The sequence below is a fragment of the Bos indicus genome, chromosome 10 (assembly GCF_029378745.1).
Source record: "Bos indicus isolate NIAB-ARS_2022 breed Sahiwal x Tharparkar chromosome 10, NIAB-ARS_B.indTharparkar_mat_pri_1.0, whole genome shotgun sequence".
In the NCBI taxonomy this organism is placed as follows: domain Eukaryota; kingdom Metazoa; phylum Chordata; class Mammalia; order Artiodactyla; family Bovidae; genus Bos; species Bos indicus.
In genome coordinates this window covers 20,273,330-20,294,009 of record NC_091769.1, presented here as the reverse complement: position 1 = coordinate 20,294,009, position 20,680 = coordinate 20,273,330, and the positions used below count along the sequence as shown (strand labels likewise).

At 40.4% G+C, this 20,680-nt stretch overlaps 1 protein-coding gene across 2 annotated transcripts in view; it reads left to right on the top strand.

Annotated features, from left to right (window-relative positions):
* The first annotated feature begins 10,277 nt into the window (after positions 1-10,277).
* Positions 10,278-20,680, top strand: part of NPTN (neuroplastin) — a 33,266-nt gene continuing 22,863 nt past the window's right edge. For both annotated transcript variants that reach the window (XR_011568746.1, XM_019968245.2), the window contains exons 1-4: positions 10,278-10,320; positions 10,870-11,217; positions 16,056-16,227; positions 19,485-19,579. Coding sequence is in view for 1 of the 2 variants with exons in the window: in XM_019968245.2 (XP_019823804.1) it covers positions 10,293-10,320; positions 10,870-11,217; positions 16,056-16,227; positions 19,485-19,579 (643 nt within the window). In the remaining variant the exon portion in view is untranslated. The remainder of the gene's footprint in view (positions 10,321-10,869; positions 11,218-16,055; positions 16,228-19,484; positions 19,580-20,680) is intronic.

Sequence of the window (20,680 nt, the reverse complement as noted above, 5' to 3'; positions counted from 1 at the left end):
TCCTAAGCTGCTAATTCCCAAGTGTGTATTTCTAGCCTCTGATTCTCTCCTGAATACCAGATGCATGTATATGTTTTTTATTATAATATCTGAACATCTCACCAGCATAGCCCATCCTGTATGTGCCTCCAAAGCCAACTCTCAGCTTGCCTTCCTTTATTCCATTTATAGTATCACTCTCCACACCACAGTCAGTAGTTTCAGTTAATTCTATCCTGTAAACATATCTTACATCCATCATCTTCTCACCATTTCTACAGCTTCTCTAAACTAGTTCAGACTCATTTTTCATTTGGATTAGTGAATGAGTTTCCTAACTCCTTTCCCAGTTTGGATCCATTCGGCATACAGCCACCAGTCAGATCTGTCATATCACTTATTCTGTTGAAAGAAGTCCAAGCTCTTAGCCTGTAGGATGCTTGTCACTTTCCCTAAATTGTGGGGTCTTGAGGCTATAGATATCTTATTTTTATGAGTAGCATGAACATTTGACAAGTGCTTGGCATGTAAAATCACTCAAAAAATCTTGAATTTTTTTTAGCTTTGTTTAGAACTAATTATTTCTGCCACTTCTCAATACTGTATTCAAAACTATTTCCTTTTGGCTAGAGCAAGGCCATGTCCCCCAGCTGACAAGGCTACATTCAGATTTTATGCCTGAGGTTTCTATGCATATATCAGCCCTCTCCCCTCAGTAAAATTAGTAACTTCTTTTATGATTTTGTTGTCTTTCATATGTCTTTTATAAAAGTGGCCATTGCCAATTGTATTGTAATTGTTTTTCTGTCTCATGTTTTACAAAATTGAGTCCCTTTAGGAACAAGGTTTATTTTAGTTGTCCCTGTGTACAGTCCTTGCTAAGTAAGCCCTCAGTAACTTTCTCTCAGCTTACAGATAAGTTGAACAAATATTAGATAAAAGTCATTATTATGAAGTCACAGTGAGTGGCACCTTTTCACATTCCTTCTTTTGGTTATGAATCAGACTCATCACTAGGAGAGTCTTTATATGGTTTCAGAAACATCTGTGTGGTTCCTTTGCCCCTATTTTCTTATATCTGAAAAAGCTAAAAATCTAGCAGTTTCAGACTCTCTAAGACAGTAGTTGTTGATGTGTGGTCTGCGAATCAGCAATACCAGCATCATCTGAGAACTTGTTACAAATGCCTGTTCCTAAGCCCCTTTCCAGATCTACTGAATCAGAATTTCCAGGGATGGGGCACAGCAATCTGTGTTTTAACAGGTAATTCTGATGGCATGATAGTTTAAAAAATCACTGCTCTAGGATATTGCCATCTAAAGAAAGTGTTGCCTTTAATATATAATAACAAAGTTCCCAGTGTGATTTCCACTATAAACTGTCTATACTTTGGAAGTAATTCATCATCTGGGAAGACTGTAACTGACTGTATTACCTAACATCTTGGGATGTGATTCAAAGATTGAATTTTCCTGTGTGCAAAGTGTTTGATTCTGGCTTCTGGGAATGGCTATTTAAAAGAAGGTAAGAGAGGGACTTTTTACCTCTTCAGTCAAAATATCTTTTAGATTAAATTCACACTATCAGCTCCAACTACTTGTGTTTGCTGTCATTCTCATGGGCTATATGAGGATGAAAGAATGAGATAAATAGTATTATCCTCTGGAAGAATGTGCCGAATTGTGTTATTTTTAATATTTAAATCCCGGTTGTTGGATACGTTGTCAGGGACAAGAAAGTGAGCTCATTATCAAAAATTATATTGAATCTGTGATGGTGCTATGCATCCTCAGTCGTGTCTCACTCTTTTAAGACCTCCTGGACTGTAACCCACCAGGCTCCTCTGTCCATGGGATTTCCTAGGCAAGAATACTGGAGTGGCATTTTCTTCTCCAGGGGATCTTCCCCACCCAGGGATTGAACCGGTGTCTCCTGCATTGACAGGCAGATACTTTTACCACTGTGCCACCTGGGAAGAAAAAACTAGTAAACTAAAAGAAAAATAAATTGTGTTATCTTTACTTAATTACTTTGTCTGCAAATTTCACTTGTCTAATACAGAAATTTGCAAAGAAAGTAATTAGTGGAGATTACTAATTGCCCATGGCTTTTTGTGGTATAAGTAAGGATCACATAATGTATTTTTCTCTTAGTTTTACTAGTTTGTTTTTGTTTTTGGCAGTGGCTACAAGTCTTGTGGGATCTTAGTTCCTTGACCAGATATTGAAATCTTAGCAGTGAAAGCATGGAGTCCTAACCACTAGACTGTCAGGGAATTCCCCTCCACTCCCTCCTTGCTTTTGAGAACGGTTTATTTAACTGCAGTATTCGACCTTTCCAGAATATTGTTTTCATTTTGTCGTTAATAAATCCTAAATGAAGGGTCAGTTGAGGCATACTCTTCAAATACTCTGTTTCTGTGTCTCTTCTCCAAAAACATTGTTTCTGGCTTCAAAGTTCCATTTGGGTGTGTTTCTACTGGCCCACAGGTAGTTTTCACCATCTCTTGGGATAAGAGCTTTTGTTAGTGTTTGCTTAAATATGTAAGTAAGGGTTTCATTGTTTGAAACCAGACCTTTCATTAAGAATGTTTTTTGAGATACTGCTGGTTTGTATGCATTGTCTGTTTCCTTTGGATGAAACATCTGTGGTTTTTAATGGCTAGCAAAACTAGCTTTTTTCCTTTGTGTATTAACAGTTTGAGTACTGTTTGTAGAGTTAAAAAGTAGATTTTCTGCAGTTCCTGAAAAGATGAGCTTGACAGCAGTTTGTGGCTACTGAATTTTTCCCCCTTGGACACATCCTTAGTTGAAAACTAAGGTTATGGTCATTTTGATGTCACAGTCCAAATGGGTCCTTATCTATATTTAACTTCACTTTCTTTGCTCAAGATTAAGTTAAAATGCCTCTTTCCTCCCTGATGTGAGGAAGAAGTGTTGTTAGTCTCAAGGACTGTCTATAACAATGAAGCTGTTTACTACATTGTTAGTAAAGGCATTAGACTCAGTGGCTAAAATTTTATGATAGATAGCCTATAAGCAGAGTTTTCAATTTCTTATTGCCCATTTGAGGATATTCTGGGACATAGGTGAGTGTTACTGAGCCCCTTGCTGGAGCATGTTAGATATGCATGAAGAAATGCAGGAGGGGTGAGTTCTGAGCTGATTGTTCTCTCTGCTGTCAAAAATTTCCAGTCCTTCTTATTTCTTAGATTTGGTGTCAAGTTCTGTTTTTATAAGACCCTCTTTTTTTTTAAACTAGTATTCTAATTTTTAAAAATTTAATGCTGCAGTCTTACTTTATTTAATGCCCCTTTCTATTTAAAACATGTTGAAATTCTCTGGGTCATTGGTTTTCATACTTTTTTCATTTGGAAAATTGAAAAATTCAGAAAAAGTGTAATGAGCAACTCCCATTCCCCCTGGGTGAGTCTGAATTCTGTCCCCCCAACTTTTTCAACCCACAATGTTTTTGAGGTGCTTCAGTAATATCCAGAAATGATTTAGGTCAGCCTTTAAATTACAGAGTAGAATGCTTGCATAAAAGAGCCATCTTATATTATTATTACATTTTTAGCTCTATAGGTTACAAAGTAACTTTACTTACATTGTTCATATGAACCTCATCATGACCTTATGAAGAAGGTAGGAATTATTATCCCCATTTTTCAGATGAGGAGACTGAGTTTGAAGAAGTTGAAGAAACCAACCCAGATGTTGTAAACCATGGCATATATCCTTATAAGGTGAGCTCTCAATTTAAATAGAGAGACCCTTATCTCTCCACACATCCAGTAGCAAAATACAGTCAAAACTCAGTGTGCAACCTGGTGTCTGGGACATCTCTCCCTATATTATATGCAAATTTTTGTGTGTATTTTCTGGTAAGAGACAAGCCTGTGACTTTTTTTTTTTTAATCATTGTTGTTTAGTCGCTAAGTAATGTCTGATTCCCTGCGACCCCATGGACTGTGGCCCTCCAGACTCCTCTGTCCATGGGATTTCCCAGGCAAGAATACTGGAGTAGCTTGCCATTTCCTTTCTCTAGGATATCTTTCTGACTGAGGGATGTAACCCACGTCTCCTGCATTGCAGGCAGATTCTTTACTGCTGAGCCCCTAGGAAAGTCCCTTTTAATCATTCTATGCCTTCCTGTGTGTGTGTGTGTCACTGAGTTTTAGTCCCATGGACCTTGATAGGTCATGCTTGTTTAGCTTATGACAGGGAATTGACAGCAGGACTGAATGAAAATTTGTGTTGAATGAACATCAGTCATATTGAATGCCTATTTCTTGTCTATCCTAAAGTAACTTAACATTTGTAGAACCTACAGATCTCTTCCATATATGTCACATGTCTTTTACAACTACCTTAAGTGGCATCATTCCCACTTGAAGAAACTGCTCAAAGTTAAGAGAATTTAAGTTGTGGAGGTACTGACTCAAAAGCTGACTCTTCTTAGAAAAAAAAACCTGATATGATCAAAATCCTGTAACTACCATTTTATTTGACATTTTTGTGAATTTACAGTTTGGTCTGCCTGATATCCAGTATCTTTCCATATATCGTTGCCAAGCAGCTTAATTTATAATTAGTAGGCTAATTTACTTTTTGTTTTTTTAAAGGAGAATCTTGTACTGCCTCTTTTTATTCTCATTACTTTTGGGCTTTCCATATTGTTCACATTATCTTAGATTGAATGACTTGTAACTGTGTCATAACTGCTAATTCCCTGAGTCCACACTTCTGTTACCACTCCCCTTATTTTTAGTTTGCTCCGAGGATAGGAAGGAATGAAGAATACCCAACTTTTTCATTGCCTTCTGCAATTAATATTTCCATTCTGGTTCTTATTTTTAAGGTTAAAATTAATTTTTTGCGGTTTATTGATGAAGTTGGATTCTAAGTTGGAGCTCCTTTAAGAGAAAATTTCTACTTCCCAGACTGTTGTTGGAACAGTGCTGAAGGCTGCTGCATATGGCTTGTTCAGCATAATTTCTATGGAGACATAGAATAATGGCTAACATTATTGAGTGCTTACTAGGTGCCAGGTACTGTTTTAAGCTGTATGTCAATTTCAAGTAATCCTCACAATAACTCTTTGAGGTTGCTACTATTAGTCCAGCCTACAGATTAGGGAGAACCTCAGAGGTTAGGTCATTTGCCTAAGGTCATACAAGTGGTGACAACACTTCCAAGTAATCCAGATTTAGAGTTTGCTACTTTTATCCACTAAACTGCATAGTCTCCTATTTCTCAAAACAGAAGGCTGACTAAAATATGCCAAAACAGATTGTTTTAGCCATTTGGATGCTATAATTTCAGAATAAAGGATGGCCCTGGATTAGAAGCTGGTGAATGGAGAAGATCTTACTTTCTAAGCCTTTGTCATGACTCCCTGATAGAGGTAGCTGTGAAAGGAATAGGTGTGACTTTGGAAAATGCTTTGTAATTGTTGCTGTCTCTCACCTGCAGATCAGACTGGTCCATGAAATGAGACCCGTATACCTCCTTCCTGCTGTGGAGAATGAGGTTATCCCATTTTCATCCACTCTCAGGGCCTCAGGCCTGCCTTACACTTGGTTTTAACACACAGAATGAGTGCCTGTGGACTTAGGACCTATCTTTGGTGTTGAGGGATAGTGTGAAGGATTAAAATAAGCAGTAAGAACAGGCAGGCTTATTGCAGTTAAGAGTCACTTAGATTTGAAATACGATACCTATAACCAAAGCTAGATACCAGTCTGTCTTGCTCAGAGTCTGTCTGCTTTTTGGGGTGCATGGTATGAGTGAATGGGGGAAGGTGAGAGCAGCTCTCTTGTGTCCTTGGCTGTCATTTCCTCTTTATTATGAGGCACGAAGGAAAGAACAGCATGAGCCACCCACAGGGAATTAGTAGTGGAGAGGGGCTTGAAGGGAACAGCTGGTTTTTTTTTTTTTTTAAGAAAAAGGTGACAAAAACAGGCTAAATTTAAAGGCCCGGCCTTGGCAGTAGTCAGCTGAGAGAGGAATATAAGTGGGTCTTACTGTCTGTTCACTGATAGCCCTGGAGGAAAATGAGAATATTGGCTGTAAAAAAATCACTGATGGTCCCTCATGTATGGGGCTAGGATAGCATTTTTGCTTCCTTAGGGCATATGTAAAAGCAGTTTTCTTGGGATTGGGCTCAACTTGTTCCTCTGTGTTCCCTTCTTCTTCTCACCCTCTGCTACATATCTACACATTCAGTTTTCCCTGCCAGAGAGCTCCTCCTTTTCTCCGGCTGCTAGCCCCAGCTGTCATCTTCTCGTCCCATCCCCAGTTACAGTTTTACTTTAGGCTTTTCCTGGTTTTACTGTCTTCATTTTTTAATACTATGCCTGCCACCCTCCTCCACCCTCAGCTTCTAGTTCCTCCCTCCCACAAAGCTAGTGACCACTCTTTGGCTTCCCTCTTTATCATTATTGAACTGAAGGAACTGATATTAGTACTTTGTCAAACCTGTTTGAGTTCTGAGCCTAGTTACCTATTACAGTGGCTGGAGATGGTGGTGGAGAGGGGGCCAGAGGTTGTTTTTCTGAAATTAGGCTTTTTCCAAAATATTGGATGAGCTTTGACCTGGAAATCAAACAGATGCTTTTCCTGGTCTCCTGACTTTGAGCAGTGTGTGCTCTCATGTTGAGGGCATGTATTTGTTTGAAAGCCATTGGTAATGAAAGGCAGGGCAGTGAGTCACGCTGTGAGCTGCCTTGCCTCCTGCTGCTGCTGAGAGCTGGTTCTTCTCTTCTCCTGAATTGGAGCTAATTTTGGATGGATAATGAGGTAGATGGTTGCTAATAACTTTGCCTTGCCGTGATTCCACAGTACTGTATAGAGAGAGCATTGGTTTTGTTTTGTTTTGTTTTGTTTTTCCCTACTGCTAGGAGGAGAAATAGATTTGTTTTCATGATTTTTGATGAGTGTTCAGCTATCAAGGAATTCCCTACTTGTTTTATTTAGAGGCAGTGTGTTTTTTTTTGGAAAGAACGGTACACTAAAAGCTGAGGACCTCTGTTTTGATCCTCACTCCACTCAGGATTAGCTACCTAAGTGATCTTGATCAAATCATGAACCTATCTCTGCACTTGACCTATGAACCTTGTGAATTTATGTGAAGAAAATGAAATGTGATATGTGTGAAAGGACTTTGTAAGCTGTTTCATAAAATTTCAGGTGCTGCCTTTTAGTATTTTGGCCACTAACTACAACACTAGAGAAATGCCTTTAATGTCTTTTAAGCTCCTTCCTATGAAGCTAGGCTTCTTAAGAGCAGAGTGGTAGAATCATCAGAACTGTGGGGGAAGTCTTGCTTCTGAACCATCTTTTGTTTTCTCACTCTTCCCTACCCCTTCTCACCGTCGTCCCGTACCTCCCTCCCCCGCCCCCCGCTGTCCCCCACTCACTCACGTTCACATAATTGCTTCAGGATTTCTTTGATCCTTGTGCTGTTCTGTCTCCATTCTTTAATAGGATTATAATTTTAAGGAGGTAGTCATCATAGTGTGCTGCACATTCCAGTGGAGGAGTCTTGACTTTTCATACCCAGAATTAATTAATTATATTTAAGTGGTGACCAAAATATCTATAACTTTTCTGGCTCAGGGAGACACATTGACTGCAGTTGTGGTGTTAAGAGACCATACTTTGGCTTTGGACACACCTGAATTCCAGTCTACTCTTTCACTATTAGCTTGTAACTATGGGAAAAGTACTTAGCTTTTTTGGGCTTTGGTTTCCACATCTTCTAAGGGGATTATAATTGCATCTGTGCTATGTTGTGAAGATTAAATGAGATAATATAAAAGTGCTTAGCACATTGTCTAACACATAACACATACTTAAAAAATGTTATCTAATGATATACATGTCTAATAATAATAAAAAATAATAGCCTCAAAGAGCACAGATAGATGTCTGTTGTCATTGTTTTAAGGGATTTTTACTTTTGCTTTTAGATAAGTTTGCTTAAATATATATCATTGTTTTTGTTTAGCTGACTCTCTTGCAACCACATGTACTGTAGCCCTTCAGGCTCCTCTGTCCCTGGGATTTTCCAGTACTGGAGTGGGTTGCCACTCACTTCTCCAGGGGATCTTTCTGACCCAGGGATCAAACCCGTGTCTCCTGCATTGCAGGCAGATTCTCTGTCGCTGAGCCACAAGGGAAGCCCTGAATATATATAATATAATTTACTAGTCAATAATCAAGGAACATTATCGACTTGGTCCCCTTCCCTGTATACAAGTAGAAAACTAAATCAGATCAGCACTTCCTTAGAAGTAAGTCTTGTCCAGAAGTTGCAGTGTTGGTTTGAGTGACTTTCTTCGTTCTGGGCAGTGGAGAATTGTGTTCAGACTGTTTCTCCACTGTCTTTGAATTGTGGTGTCTTGGGATTTATGATTATTTTGAAATTGGATGGGTTCTTGGTGGTTCTGGACATACTTGCAGGTATTCCTTCTACATAGCATGGTCAATAAATTGAATAGGCTTAGATCTAAGCTTGTTTTGAAGTGCAATTCAGAAGAAGGGAGAAAAAAGACAGGAGAAATCCACTAACAACATATTTCTAGAGCATAATTAGGTACATTATCACATCATTCAAGTGGACATAAACTCCCCCAGTTCACAGAGAATGTGAGAATAAGAGCATTTGTGAATTCCACTTAATGATCAAGAGTATGATTAAAGGAGAATAATACTTTTTTCTGCTTTCTAGGGATTTACTGATAAACAGTTTTCTTTAGTGATTGAGCCAGTAGTAAAATGAATGAAAAGGTAGTGTGAAAGCTAAAGCATAGCTCCTTGGGTACCCTTTTTTTTTTTTTAATTTTATTTATTTATTTGGCTGCTCTTGGTCTTAGTTGTAGCATGTGGGATCTAGCTCCCTGACCAGGGATCGAACCTGGGCCCCCTGCACTGGGAGCTCAGAGTCTTAGCCACTGGACCACCAGGGAAGTCCCCTTGGGTACCCTTTTATGTGGAAGTGAGCTCAGCCTTTCATGCAGTGGCTTGGTGTCTTCTTTCCGGAATTCTGAAACTTCCCCTGCACTTGAGAATGATATATTTTTGGCTTCTTGGCACCTCATAACTAGTTCCTTTCAAGGAACTGATATCCGGTCTCAAAAGGTAGTTTAGGCATGTCATTTTGAAGGCAGAACAGTTAATCTGAGGCTATTAATGACTGCTTTCCTATCCTTCCCAGATTCTGAATCTTGTATCAGTTCAAAGACTAGTATGAATTTGGAGTTCTTGACCTCTAGTTGAGTAAGTGTAGTATTTCCCATAGGGTTCTGAGGTCCATTGTGTACAGTTTATCTCCAAAGGCAAATATGCTGTGGATATAAACAGAAAAATTTCCACTTAGCAACCTCCATGTTCAGCAATCCCATTATATCCTTGGCTTTTTGTCTATAGGGAAACTGTTCTATTTAATTCATACTTCTCCTCTGAAATGTTCTTAACCTGATGTTAGTAGATACTGGCTTTACTCTGCTCATTGCAGAGGATCTGGCTTGGGCCTAAGAGAAATTGCCCGGCGAATCAGAGTACCCTCTTTTAGCTTCTTGCCTGTACTTTAGATACTGAATTATTAGTACCTTTTAGCTTGAATTGGTAGAAATGCTGAATGGACCCTTGATGGAGTAAATGGGTGAGAGAGAGTATGCTTGCACTGTGATATGGACTCCATTCCAAGTTGTTCCAATAAGTCTGGATTTTTTTTTTTTTTTTGGCTCTCTCTTTGCCATTCTCACCTTATCTTATGCAAGTGTAACCTCAAATTATGGGCAAGTGAAAGCAGACATCAACTTTTAGTTCCTGTGCAATGCCTGGCAATGTTGGTGAGGCCTAGCCTTCACCGTAGAGTTTAGTTTAATACATCACTGTACAGTTTTCATTTTGAGCTGGCCTCTAGGAACCAGGCAGCTAAAGAATGTGAAGAGAGCCTGTCAGATGCCATGGATTTTTGTTGTTGTTGTTCTGGTTCGGTTTTTGTGTCATGATTATTTTTAAGACTGACTTTTCAGGAGATTTTTCTGGTTTATAAATTTATGGGATTGTGGAGGGAATAGTCCCTCCAGACACTGGCAATAAGTTGAGTTACTGTTGGTTCCACTCCTGAGCTGACCCTGATAGTAATTCTCACTCTGAAATACAGACTGTCTTGCTCTCCTGTACCAGAGGATTTGCTTTCAGATAGAGGCTGCTTCACAAACAACGGGGTTATTTGTTTGCCGTGGGCCCACGGAAGAAGAGGATGCGGGGAAAGTCTAACCTGAATTCAGGATAGGATCCTGCATGAGTGAGAAATTTGCTAGCCTTTCAGGTGAGATTTGGACTCTGACTCCCAAAAGAAGGTGTCAATAGGTCATTAACGCTTCTTGTTGTGACCCATAAAAGACATTGCATTTCTAACCAAGTGTTCACCCATCCAAAAGAGAGACCCTGACTTGGCATATAAACCTATTGCCAACTTCCAGTTATCTTTCATCACTTGCCTGAGTTTGAAAAGGTAATGGTTTGTGTTCTATGGAAAGAGACTTCCCTGAGACCTGAGGCTTTCTCATTCCTACTGGCTGGGCCCATTGCTAAAATGCTTTCCAGTGGGCTTGCTTCTGCCTGGCCAGCACCTGGGCTGCCCCAGCTTGTAATTAGCCTGCCTTTGCTTCATAAGCTTCTCAGGGTGGTTCTTCTTCTAAAGGCTTGTATGAAATGCTATTTACTGTCTCTTTATAGTTTAAAAATGAATTCTTTTTGTTCTTTGCAACTCATTTGCTTTTTTTCTTTTCTTTTCTTTAAATTACTATTAACACCTGTTGATTCTTCTTTTTTTCTGATTGGCCTGTCACTGCATTCCTGCTCCCCCTCCCTCTAGCTGGGTTTGTCAAGTCGCCCATGTCAGAAACTAAGCTCACTGGGGACGCCTTTGAGCTGTACTGTGACGTGGTCGGGAGCCCCACGCCAGAGATCCAGTGGTGGTACGCAGAAGTCAACCGGGCAGAGTCTTTCAGACAGCTGTGGGACGGTGCTCGGAAGCGCCGTGTCACCGTAAACACCGCCTACGGGGCAAACGGCGTGAGTGTGCTGAGAATAACCCGGCTCACCTTGGAGGACTCTGGGACTTACGAGTGCAGGGCCAGCAACGACCCCAAGAGGAATGACTTGAGGCAAAACCCTTCCATAACATGGATTCGAGCCCAGGCTACCATAAGCGTGCTTCAGAGTGAGTCCAGCACCCTACAGTAGTGGTACTGTAGTCACTAGAGGTGGCCCGCTGACCCTTCCCTCTGCTTCCTTCCCCTCTTCCCCAGTATGATCACTCACCCCACCCCTTGTCTTCGTTTTTTCAAACCCACGACCCTTCTGGTTGTAGTGTATGAAAATATCTGTGGCAACTTTTTTTTCTTTTGTATCTTTGCTGTCCTCTTTACCTCCCTTACCCCCAACCCTTCTCTGTGTCTCTCTCCTCAGGAACAAAGAACTTGGGAAAATCTGTGATTGTCCAAAATCACCTGCATTGGGAAGAGGTGGGGAGGGCGAACTGGGGAGGCTAACAACAACAACACAAACCCTCGAAACTCACGAAGCCAGGCAGTCGCACCAGGGCAGTGTCGGATCGCTTCCTTCCCTCCCCCTGAATTTTGTAGTAGGGTTCCTGCTATCCTTTGCTGATTTATTATGTGGTGCCTTTCTATTTTTATTTCTCTCCCCAATCTAACTATTTTTTATTTCTCTGTGCATCTGTTTGAAGCTCTCTGAGTAGCTGCCTTCACCTCTATGGTTTTAAGTTTGTGTCTGCCCAGCCTCTTCCCTCACTGTGACTTGGTGTCATCCTGTCTATGATGGGAATGTTGCCATGGGTGTGGTGTGGTGATGTGTTTTGGTTGTTGGGTAGCATGTAAGCTTGGATATTTCCATAGTTCTAGCTCTTTTTCTTTTCTAAAACAGTGGCATGTGCTTCTCTGATAACAGCCCCCCACTGCAGCAGTATATTCCTCATGGTCCTGCCCATCTAGTCTCCTGTTCTCTAAAGAGCAGTGGCCTTAGATTTCCTCCATATGTCTTGCTGTTAGGAACCAGGTGACACTAAGCTGCAAAGTATTTTTCTTTTAAATCCCATCATACTGTTTCAAAGTCAGAGTTGGATCTGTTGACAGTTTGATGACTGACTATTGGCACAGTAGTCAGTGCCACCCTATCATCCCAGAGGCTGGCAACCCCAGAAGTAGTTTGGAAGCCATTCATACTGGCCTTTTCTTATGTCTTGAAAAAAGAAAAAGAGGAAACTAAATTCTAACCGTGTTCCTCTGAGTGGTAAGAGTGAGCGGAGCAGTTGACTCAGAACCCTTCTCTTCATCCTGTAGTAGCAGGTACAAGTGAGACATCAGACACAGGAGCTTTTGTGGCCATCTCTTTCTGAATAGTTTACTGCTTGTGTGGTAGGGAGGAGAGGGAGGGAGAAGCTACCACAGAGCCAGTGCTTCTGGCCAGGAAGAGTTTTAACCCACATCTGTCCTGATTGTAATTGAGGAAAGATCCTCTGGGTTTTTCACCTTCTTTTCAGGGACTCAGAGCCCCTAGAGCCAATTCTGGTTTAAAGAACTGACTGACTTAGATTAAATAAAAACAGTAAAATACATTTATGAGGATATTGGCAATAACACAGGAGGTCATCTGAAATGGGTCTTGAATCTCCTTCTGTGGAAAATAGCAAGTTAGTTGTCTGTTCTTTATAGCAGCTCAGGAGATGCCTATGAAGAGGACTTCGAGGAGAGGTAGAAGAGGCTGCTGCAGTTGGCCCTGTTGAATCAGAGAACCTGCTTCTGGAAAGGGAAAAAGAAAACTTTGTCTATGTGAAAATGGGGAACATTAACCCAGTGATTTTTCTTTTATTTAATAATTTTTTTTCCCCTTGCACGCCTCCTTCTCCTGCCCCCATGCTCCTTTCCTTGTAAAAACAGAGTTACCCAAATGGCCACAAAGGTCTGCAGAAGTTTGTAGGCATGGACTGGGCTGGGCATTTGGTACTTGTACTTGTAGGAGCCTGACTCAGGTGGACTCATAGTTAAAAGGTCATACCTTGGGGCTGAAAGAAGATGAGTCTTTGGGGTACCTGCCTCTCATTCTGGAGAGTATATAGCAGTCTCCCAGTTTACTTAGAAATAAGTTTCCTAACTTAAGGGTATCTGCATGTGATTGAACCAAACCCTGGCTAGTTTAGATTCTCCCCAGACTTCCCTATAAATCAGTTAATCCTAGTTAACTGATTCAGAGAGCTAATCGTCTTCACTTTTTAAACACCCTGAATTCCACTCTAATTGGACTGTTTTATGATTCAGCATCCTCAATGACATTTGTCTCCAAGGGCAAGTTGAGATTTTCTAAGGATGACCTCCTGGCAGTAGAAGTGTGCCCAGTTTGTAGGTTCTCTCTCTGTCTGTAGCATGTTCTACATATGAATGATGACTAGGGTAAGGGTCTCTGAACCAGTGCTTCTAAATAGGAATAAGTGGCAGGTAAGAATTTTGAGCTTCTCCTAAATGTTCATCTCTCTTGGACTGTCATGAGTAATGCTCAACCACCAATGTTTGATCGGAAATAAAAGCCCCACCTTCATCCTGGTGCAGAATGCAGTTGTGGCACTGTGACCAAAGAACTTGGTCTAGTACCGGTTTCCATATATAGCAATTATAGGAGGGAGGTTATGCCACCCCACAACCCTCCTATGGTGCAGAATCATATTTAAACCTATTAAAATTATCGACTTGCTCCCTGCTGACTCTCTCCTGAATCTTTAACACCTAAGGGAAAATGTGCTTTCCTTTGCCTTTTGAGAATTCTTGGCAGAAAGTTCACCAGGTTGCTTTCATCAACTTCTTAATCTCCCTGAGCTGCGTGGTCATTTGCATCACCACAGGTAAGAGTAGCATTTACTTTGGCCTCCTTATAATTTAAACATCTTGAAGCTCTTGGCCTCAAAGTTTACCCTTTCTCAGTGCAGTCTGAGAGGAAGAACCAGAAGATGAGTCCCAAATGGGACAGAAAATAAAATTGGATAGTAAAAATTCAGCAAAAAACTAAAAGTGTGTTTGGGTTTTAATGTTGCCTTTATATTTTTTAATTTCTGTGGAGTACTGGTTCTCTTTATCTCTTTTGTTTTTGCTTGGTTTTGATTTTCCTGGAATTGTGATGCTTTCTGCTGATGGTGTATGTGCGCCTTCCATTGCAGGGTTTGCAGCTGTTCTGCTCGACTTAAGGCCCAGGGATTTGGCTTCTGTCCAGTGTGTTTTGGAAACCATGGGACACCACTGCGCTAATGTGTTTACATGCATCTGCTTCTGTCTTAGTGGCTGCTATGCCTCCATTATCTGTACATAGAGACCCTGTTTGGTGTTACCGATAAGGACCAGTGCTGATTGGAAGATAACCACTATCCTTTTGCCAAAGTTGTAAAATAATGAGAACCAATTTACTTGAGCAAACTTGAGGATTTGCTTTATTTATCACAAGTTTCTTTGACAATATGAGCTCTACAGTCAGAAATGTTACACTGATTAGGAGGTGCTTGGGCATTACACTTTTCAAGTGTCCCATGACTTCTCCGTCCTCTCCCCCTTCCTGCACAATGAACAAAGCTTGGCTCAAGTGAAGAGAGAGAGTTTTGTCTTTAAGAATTATAGAGTCAGCACTATACGTGTATAAAATGGTGTCAGGGAGCTGCTAGAGAGTTGTAGACAGGAAGTAGCCAGGTGCAGGAAAATGAAAAGTTAGTCAAGGATTTCTAGGAAATAATTGGGGAAAAAGTTAAAGTGCAAATATCTCTGATTGTGGATTGGAAAAGATTTTAACTGTACTTGAGAATGATTGACCTAAAGTAGAAAAAGAGCTAACCATGGGAAAGGATTAAAAATAGTAACAAGAAAAGACCACAGACTTCTTGACTTTAATATAGTGATGGAATTCAAAGTGCTGTAAAGATGAACCTTTCAGGAATGGTATTGATACAGTGTGCCTTAAAATATTTCTGCTCAGTGTATTATAACATTTGACACAGGTTATTTTTGTAGATACTAAATGAGTGATCCCAGGTTATGTAAGCCTAGGTAGAACCCGAGGATGAAGTATATAACTTTCTCTAGGGTGGAAAGTGTTATGGGGGTACTTTTGGCTTGGAGGGGGAGGGATAAAGAATTTGATCAGGTGTGTTTTCTAGGCCCAGCTTTGTCACTAACAATAATTATGGCCTTGCACAAGTCATTTTACCTTTTTAGCTCTTAAAGACTGGGATTCATTGAACCCTAAGAGCCTTTCAGCTCTAAAATTCTAGGAGCCCATAATACCAGCATATACTATATTCTAGTTATGATTATCTTAGAATGAAAAATATTTTAAAGTGCAATTCTGAAAATATTTTGTCTTTGGAGTATATGGGCTGGAGAGAAGAACTGCTGGTTCCTTAGGAATTTTCTCTCGGCAAAATTTGGAAAATGCAATAGACTTTCAGTAGGAAATTTGTCTTTAAGATCTATATTGTCTTTTTCTGCATAATTAATGGCCATGGCTGGTTTGCCATAGATTTATCAGATTTAAATGTGGGAAAGCCATACATGTATTGCCTAACTATAACTATTACTGTTTCAAGGCCTAGTGACTCCATAGGAAGTTTATTAGTTATCTAAATGATACTGCCTTTGTCTTCAGAATTGCAAGGTGGAGCCTGATTTTCTAATTGAAGTCGAATTGGTTGGTGGTTCTTATCTCAAAAAATGATGGTATTCAAACGCGTAAGTGAATTGTTGCCAGTACAAGCATCCATAATACTCCCATTCTTTTCACGTCTAGGCCAGCTGGTCTTCAGGCTGTTGTCTGCGCTAGTGATCATTTGCTTATAATCATTGTTTTTCCTTTATTGACTTCCTCCAAAGTGGTAAAGTGAAATTCCTTATGTGGTCCTGTCTGCCCTCCCTCTTCTAGTCTCCCCAACCTATCCCATCCTACTCTCAGGCCAGGGCTGCGGAGAATGGAACTATGGCTTCCTATCATTGTGCACTCTTATTACAGAACCAAGGATTGTCACCAGTGAAGAAGTCATTATTCGAGAAAGCCCTGCGCCCTCTGTTACCCTGCAGTGTAACCTCACCTCCAACTCTCACACCCTTACATACAGCTACTGGACAAAGAATGGGGTAGAACTGACTGCCACTCGTAAGAATGCCAGCAACATGGAATACAGGTGAGAGGGGCTAGCAGCTCCTGGGAAGATGAGATGGTACATGGTTGAATTTACTTTACATTCATAACCTGTAATTAAGCTATGTGGGAGAGCCATGATACACATGGTCCTCCTCTAGAGAGTCTAATACAGAGTATATCTGGGGTGAGGCTAGAATTTCCATGGATTTCCAAGTAATTTCTAATGAGCAACCAGGTTTGAGAGCCATATTTCTTCCTTATGATAACAGCAACTTGGGGTAGTAATGCTAGTCAGTAAAAAAGCCACAATTAGAATGCAGGTCTCTTGACTTAATCCAGTGGTTTGAAGAATCAGATTGAAATCTGATCTAGGATTCTTAGAGCAAGATCACCATAAGTATTCTTCCCACTGAGTAGATTTTCTGGTGAGTTAGCTTTTAGGAGTGCTTATTATGACCATAACCTGATCAGGCCCAGTGGATATAGGGCTCATTCAGTTCAGTTCAGTCTCTCAGTCGTGTCCGACTGTTTGCGAGTGATCTGGAAAAGGATGGTACCCTGTAATTACCCTTTGGTGAGAGGGGGATATTTGCTGGCTGAAGTTATCCAGCACCCGAGAATTTGGTACATTTTGAAATATCTAGAACACATGGCACCTCACCTTTCAGGATAGTTTGTTCCTAGTTGAAAAGGATCAGCTAATCCTATTTGGCAGGATGATGCAGTGCGACTGAATAGTGCACTGGAGTGAGACCAGGAAAACCTTTGTATTCAGTGATAGCAAGGACGTTCTGCAGTATTTTGCAGAATTGAGATCATTTCATATCCGTTAAATAATTGACTCACATTAATTTGTGGATCCTCTTCCTCTTTTTTCAGGTAAGAAAACTGAGACTCAAAGAGTAATAACACTTGACTCCTTGCAAGGCCACATACTGTATCTAATAAGTTGCAGAACCAAGCCTAGGTTCCAGGTCTTCTGACTCTTTTAGAATCTGGATCATTCGGGATTTTTGTTTGTTTTTCTGTTGTGCTATACCATTTTGTAACAAGGTAGTTAATCTGTTTCCACTGTAGTTTCTTCTGATATAAAATTGGAAATATAGCCTGAGATATGTCCTGATAGTTTGGAAAAGGTTAATTGAATAGCAATATTGGGTGGAATAAAAGGCATCTGTTCTTGATCTGTCCATTAATTTTGCAAGTTTGTTTTTTTTTATAATACCTCTTTAAAGATATCAGATATCCAATCATATTTCTCTTGGGTCTTGCCCTATGTTACCCCTAAAGCTTTGAGCTGTAACTTTATATAAAGTTTGAACCTGATTTTATAGAATGCCTCTTCTTTTTCCCTCAGCCTATTTGAGGCTTTCCAGGGTGTTCTGCATTGTCACAAGTGTTTTGGGAAATCTGTAGAGTAACAACTCACATTTTGTAGAGTAACAGTTGAGACCTTTGGGCCATCTCATAAGTCAGCCATGGAGCCTGTCACAAACTGTGCTTGTGCTTAGCCTGCAGGGGACATTTTTTATTTGCTTCAGTTGCTTCCCAAAAGCTAGTTGAAGGAAATGTTGTGGGGAGATTTTGAGCCCACTGGCATGGCCCCTAGTTTGGGAGTCATCTTCTCAACTTACTACAGTAAATCTAAACCCTGAAGATGCTGCTGCTGCTGCTTCTCCTCCTCCCCCTCCTAACTCTGGGAACATTACTAAGAGCAACTGACTTGTGTCTCTTTTCTTGTTGGGAGCATATTGATGTAAGAATAGTCATTTGTATCAATTTGAGAAGACTGTTGACGGTTCCTCTTAGAATCTTATGCTGCCATGGGTATGCTGAGACAGTCTTGTGAGAGTGGGGTGTGTCTTTCCTCATCCATAGTCTCTTGTTTCTTTTTTGAGATGAACGGTAAGATGAATAAATGCGTTTGGCCAGTGTTTTGAGGTTAGGAGTTTTTCTCAGACATTAACTAGTGCAGTGGAGATGGTCATCACAAGTATCATGTTTTAACTGTTAAGCAGAAGAGTAGGAGTAAAACAATTATTTATATTCTCATCTGGAAGCTGATGTTTCTCTGTTGTCTGTAATTACACACTAGCATTTTTGCACATGTTTGGGGCAGCGGTGTATGTAGGCCAGTGTGCAGTTAGCTGATAAGAAGCTGACCTTCAGGACCAAGAAAGCCTGTTTAGGATCACCCTTTAGAATTCAGAAGAAGTATTGTTCTCATCACACACACTTCTCACAGTCTTTCCTTTCACTCTGCTCAACTTGGTCTGGATCTGTGCGTAGTTGTTCACTCTTGTTTGTGTTTATTCATTTTTCTACTGTAGTCTAGGCACTGCGTTATGTGCTGGGTATAGAATTGTGCACCAAATTAACAATGCCTGTCCACATAGAACTTGGTCTATTGAGAAAACAGACATTCATCAAGCAATCACATAAATAATTAGACATTGTGATAAGTGCTGTGAAGGGTTACAGTGTAGTATGAGAGAATGTCAGGGAGAGGGATGTCATTTAGATTGGGGGTGAGAGGAAATGACATGTAAGCCGAGACTGATGGAAGAGGAGTTGGGGAGATGAAGAGTAAATGGGATGAGCATTCTATAGAACAGAGCATCTTTTGTCAGAGTTTTGAGCTAGGAACAAGTTCAGCACATTGAAAAACTGAAAAGAGACCTCCAGGGCTAGAAAGTGGCTGAGATGACACTAGGGAAGGGCCAGATCATGCAGAGCCCTGGAGTTCTAGCTGTACCTAGAAGAGTTGAGCTGCATCTCTGTGGCTGATGCTCTGATGGCATATTTTTTCCCCCCACTGATCCTATTCTGTTACTAGACTTACTGAAAAGCATGCTACTAAAATACAGGATAGGAAAACAAACTCTAAAACAAACTCTTCAGCAAAGTGCAGAAACAGATGCTTTCTTTCTGCTCGTATTTATTTGACTGGAACCACAAGGTGAGCAAGAACTTTTTGGTGATGGGCCCATCTTTTGTATCTAAGTGTAGATTTTAGTACTTTTTTACAGCTCTTTTGATTACTTTTTTTGTAGTGTATTTCTCCAATAGACTGAAATATCTTAAGGTTAGGGACCATCTCTGTATTCCTGGCACCTAGTAAGGAGTAAATCATTAATACACAGAGGGAGGTTTTTGCTTATAGTTAGGAGGAAGTGAGTTGCATGCAGGGGCACAATTTGGAGAGCAGGGTCCCTGGTTGCCCCTTTCATTCTCCTTTTATTGTGTATTTTGACTGTTCCCAGCTTCCTCACTTGATTTTTCTTCTCATCTCTGCAGGATCAATAAGCCGAGAGCTGAGGATTCAGGCGAATACCACTGTGTGTATCAGTTTCTCAGTGCTCCTAAAGCAAATGCCACCATTGAAGTAAAAGGTACAACCCAACAGAGGCTGCGGCGTGAGCCTCTCACTCTCCTTCTGAGACACTATCTTGGCTTGGGCTTCCAGTCTTCAAGCTTTCTTGTTTTCATTATGGGAGGCAGTATATAATGTTATGGTTAGGACTGAAGGCTCAGGAGCTCAACTGCCTGGGTTTAAATCCAAACCCCATCATCTAGCTGCATGACTGTGGCAAGTTATTTAACTTCTCTATGCTTCTGTTTTCCTCTCTTTTAAAACCTACCACATGGCACATGGGTTGGTTAGAGGGAATAAATAAGTTGAAGTTGCTGTTTTTGTAGTTCAAAAAATACTTCAGTGTTGGCAGCTTCATATGGTTCATTCTTAGGTAAAGCTCTTAGAATAGTGCCTTTTAAGTATATTGTGTAGTTATCTCCAGTGTGCCAGCAGGATTTGGCAAAGTACAGTGTGCAGGGTGAACATAAACTATTTGTAGATAATTCATTAGAATTTTAATAGAACCTCTGGGTGCATGGCATCTAAAGATGAGATTGTAGTTGGAAGTTGCACGGAAGGCCAGTAGAACTGTAAAAGAGTTAGAGCTAACTAACATTTAACCCAACTTTCTTGTATTATTTCAAAGAAGCAACTGAGACCCAGAAAAGTGACACTGGTTCTGTGTCATACCATCAGTTTGTGACAATGCTATGATAGCATGGAACCCAAGTCTTGACTCCCATCGTCACGTTTTTCCATTTTATAAAATGACCATGGAGAGGCAGGGCTACTGTTTGAGGTCAGACTGAAGAGATGAGGGTATTTTCCAGGGCTTTTCATTTTTGCTTAGAAAGGACCCAAACTTGTTGTCTAAATCTATAGGGTGATCTCTAGAAACTGGAAAGATAAATTTAGGAAATGGGAATGACCTATATGTAGCAGGTATTCAGCTTTTCCTTAATTTATAGCAGGTATTCAGATTTTCCTTAAAATATTTGGAAGACTAAAAATTTGGACTCAAAAAAAAAAGCTTGGACACAGTCAAAGTTTCTATTACATGGTGTTACTAAATGAAAGTAGTGTCTTGGTGACACTTGCCCTGACTTGTGTCCTTGTTGACGTAAGGATGGGCAGTGCC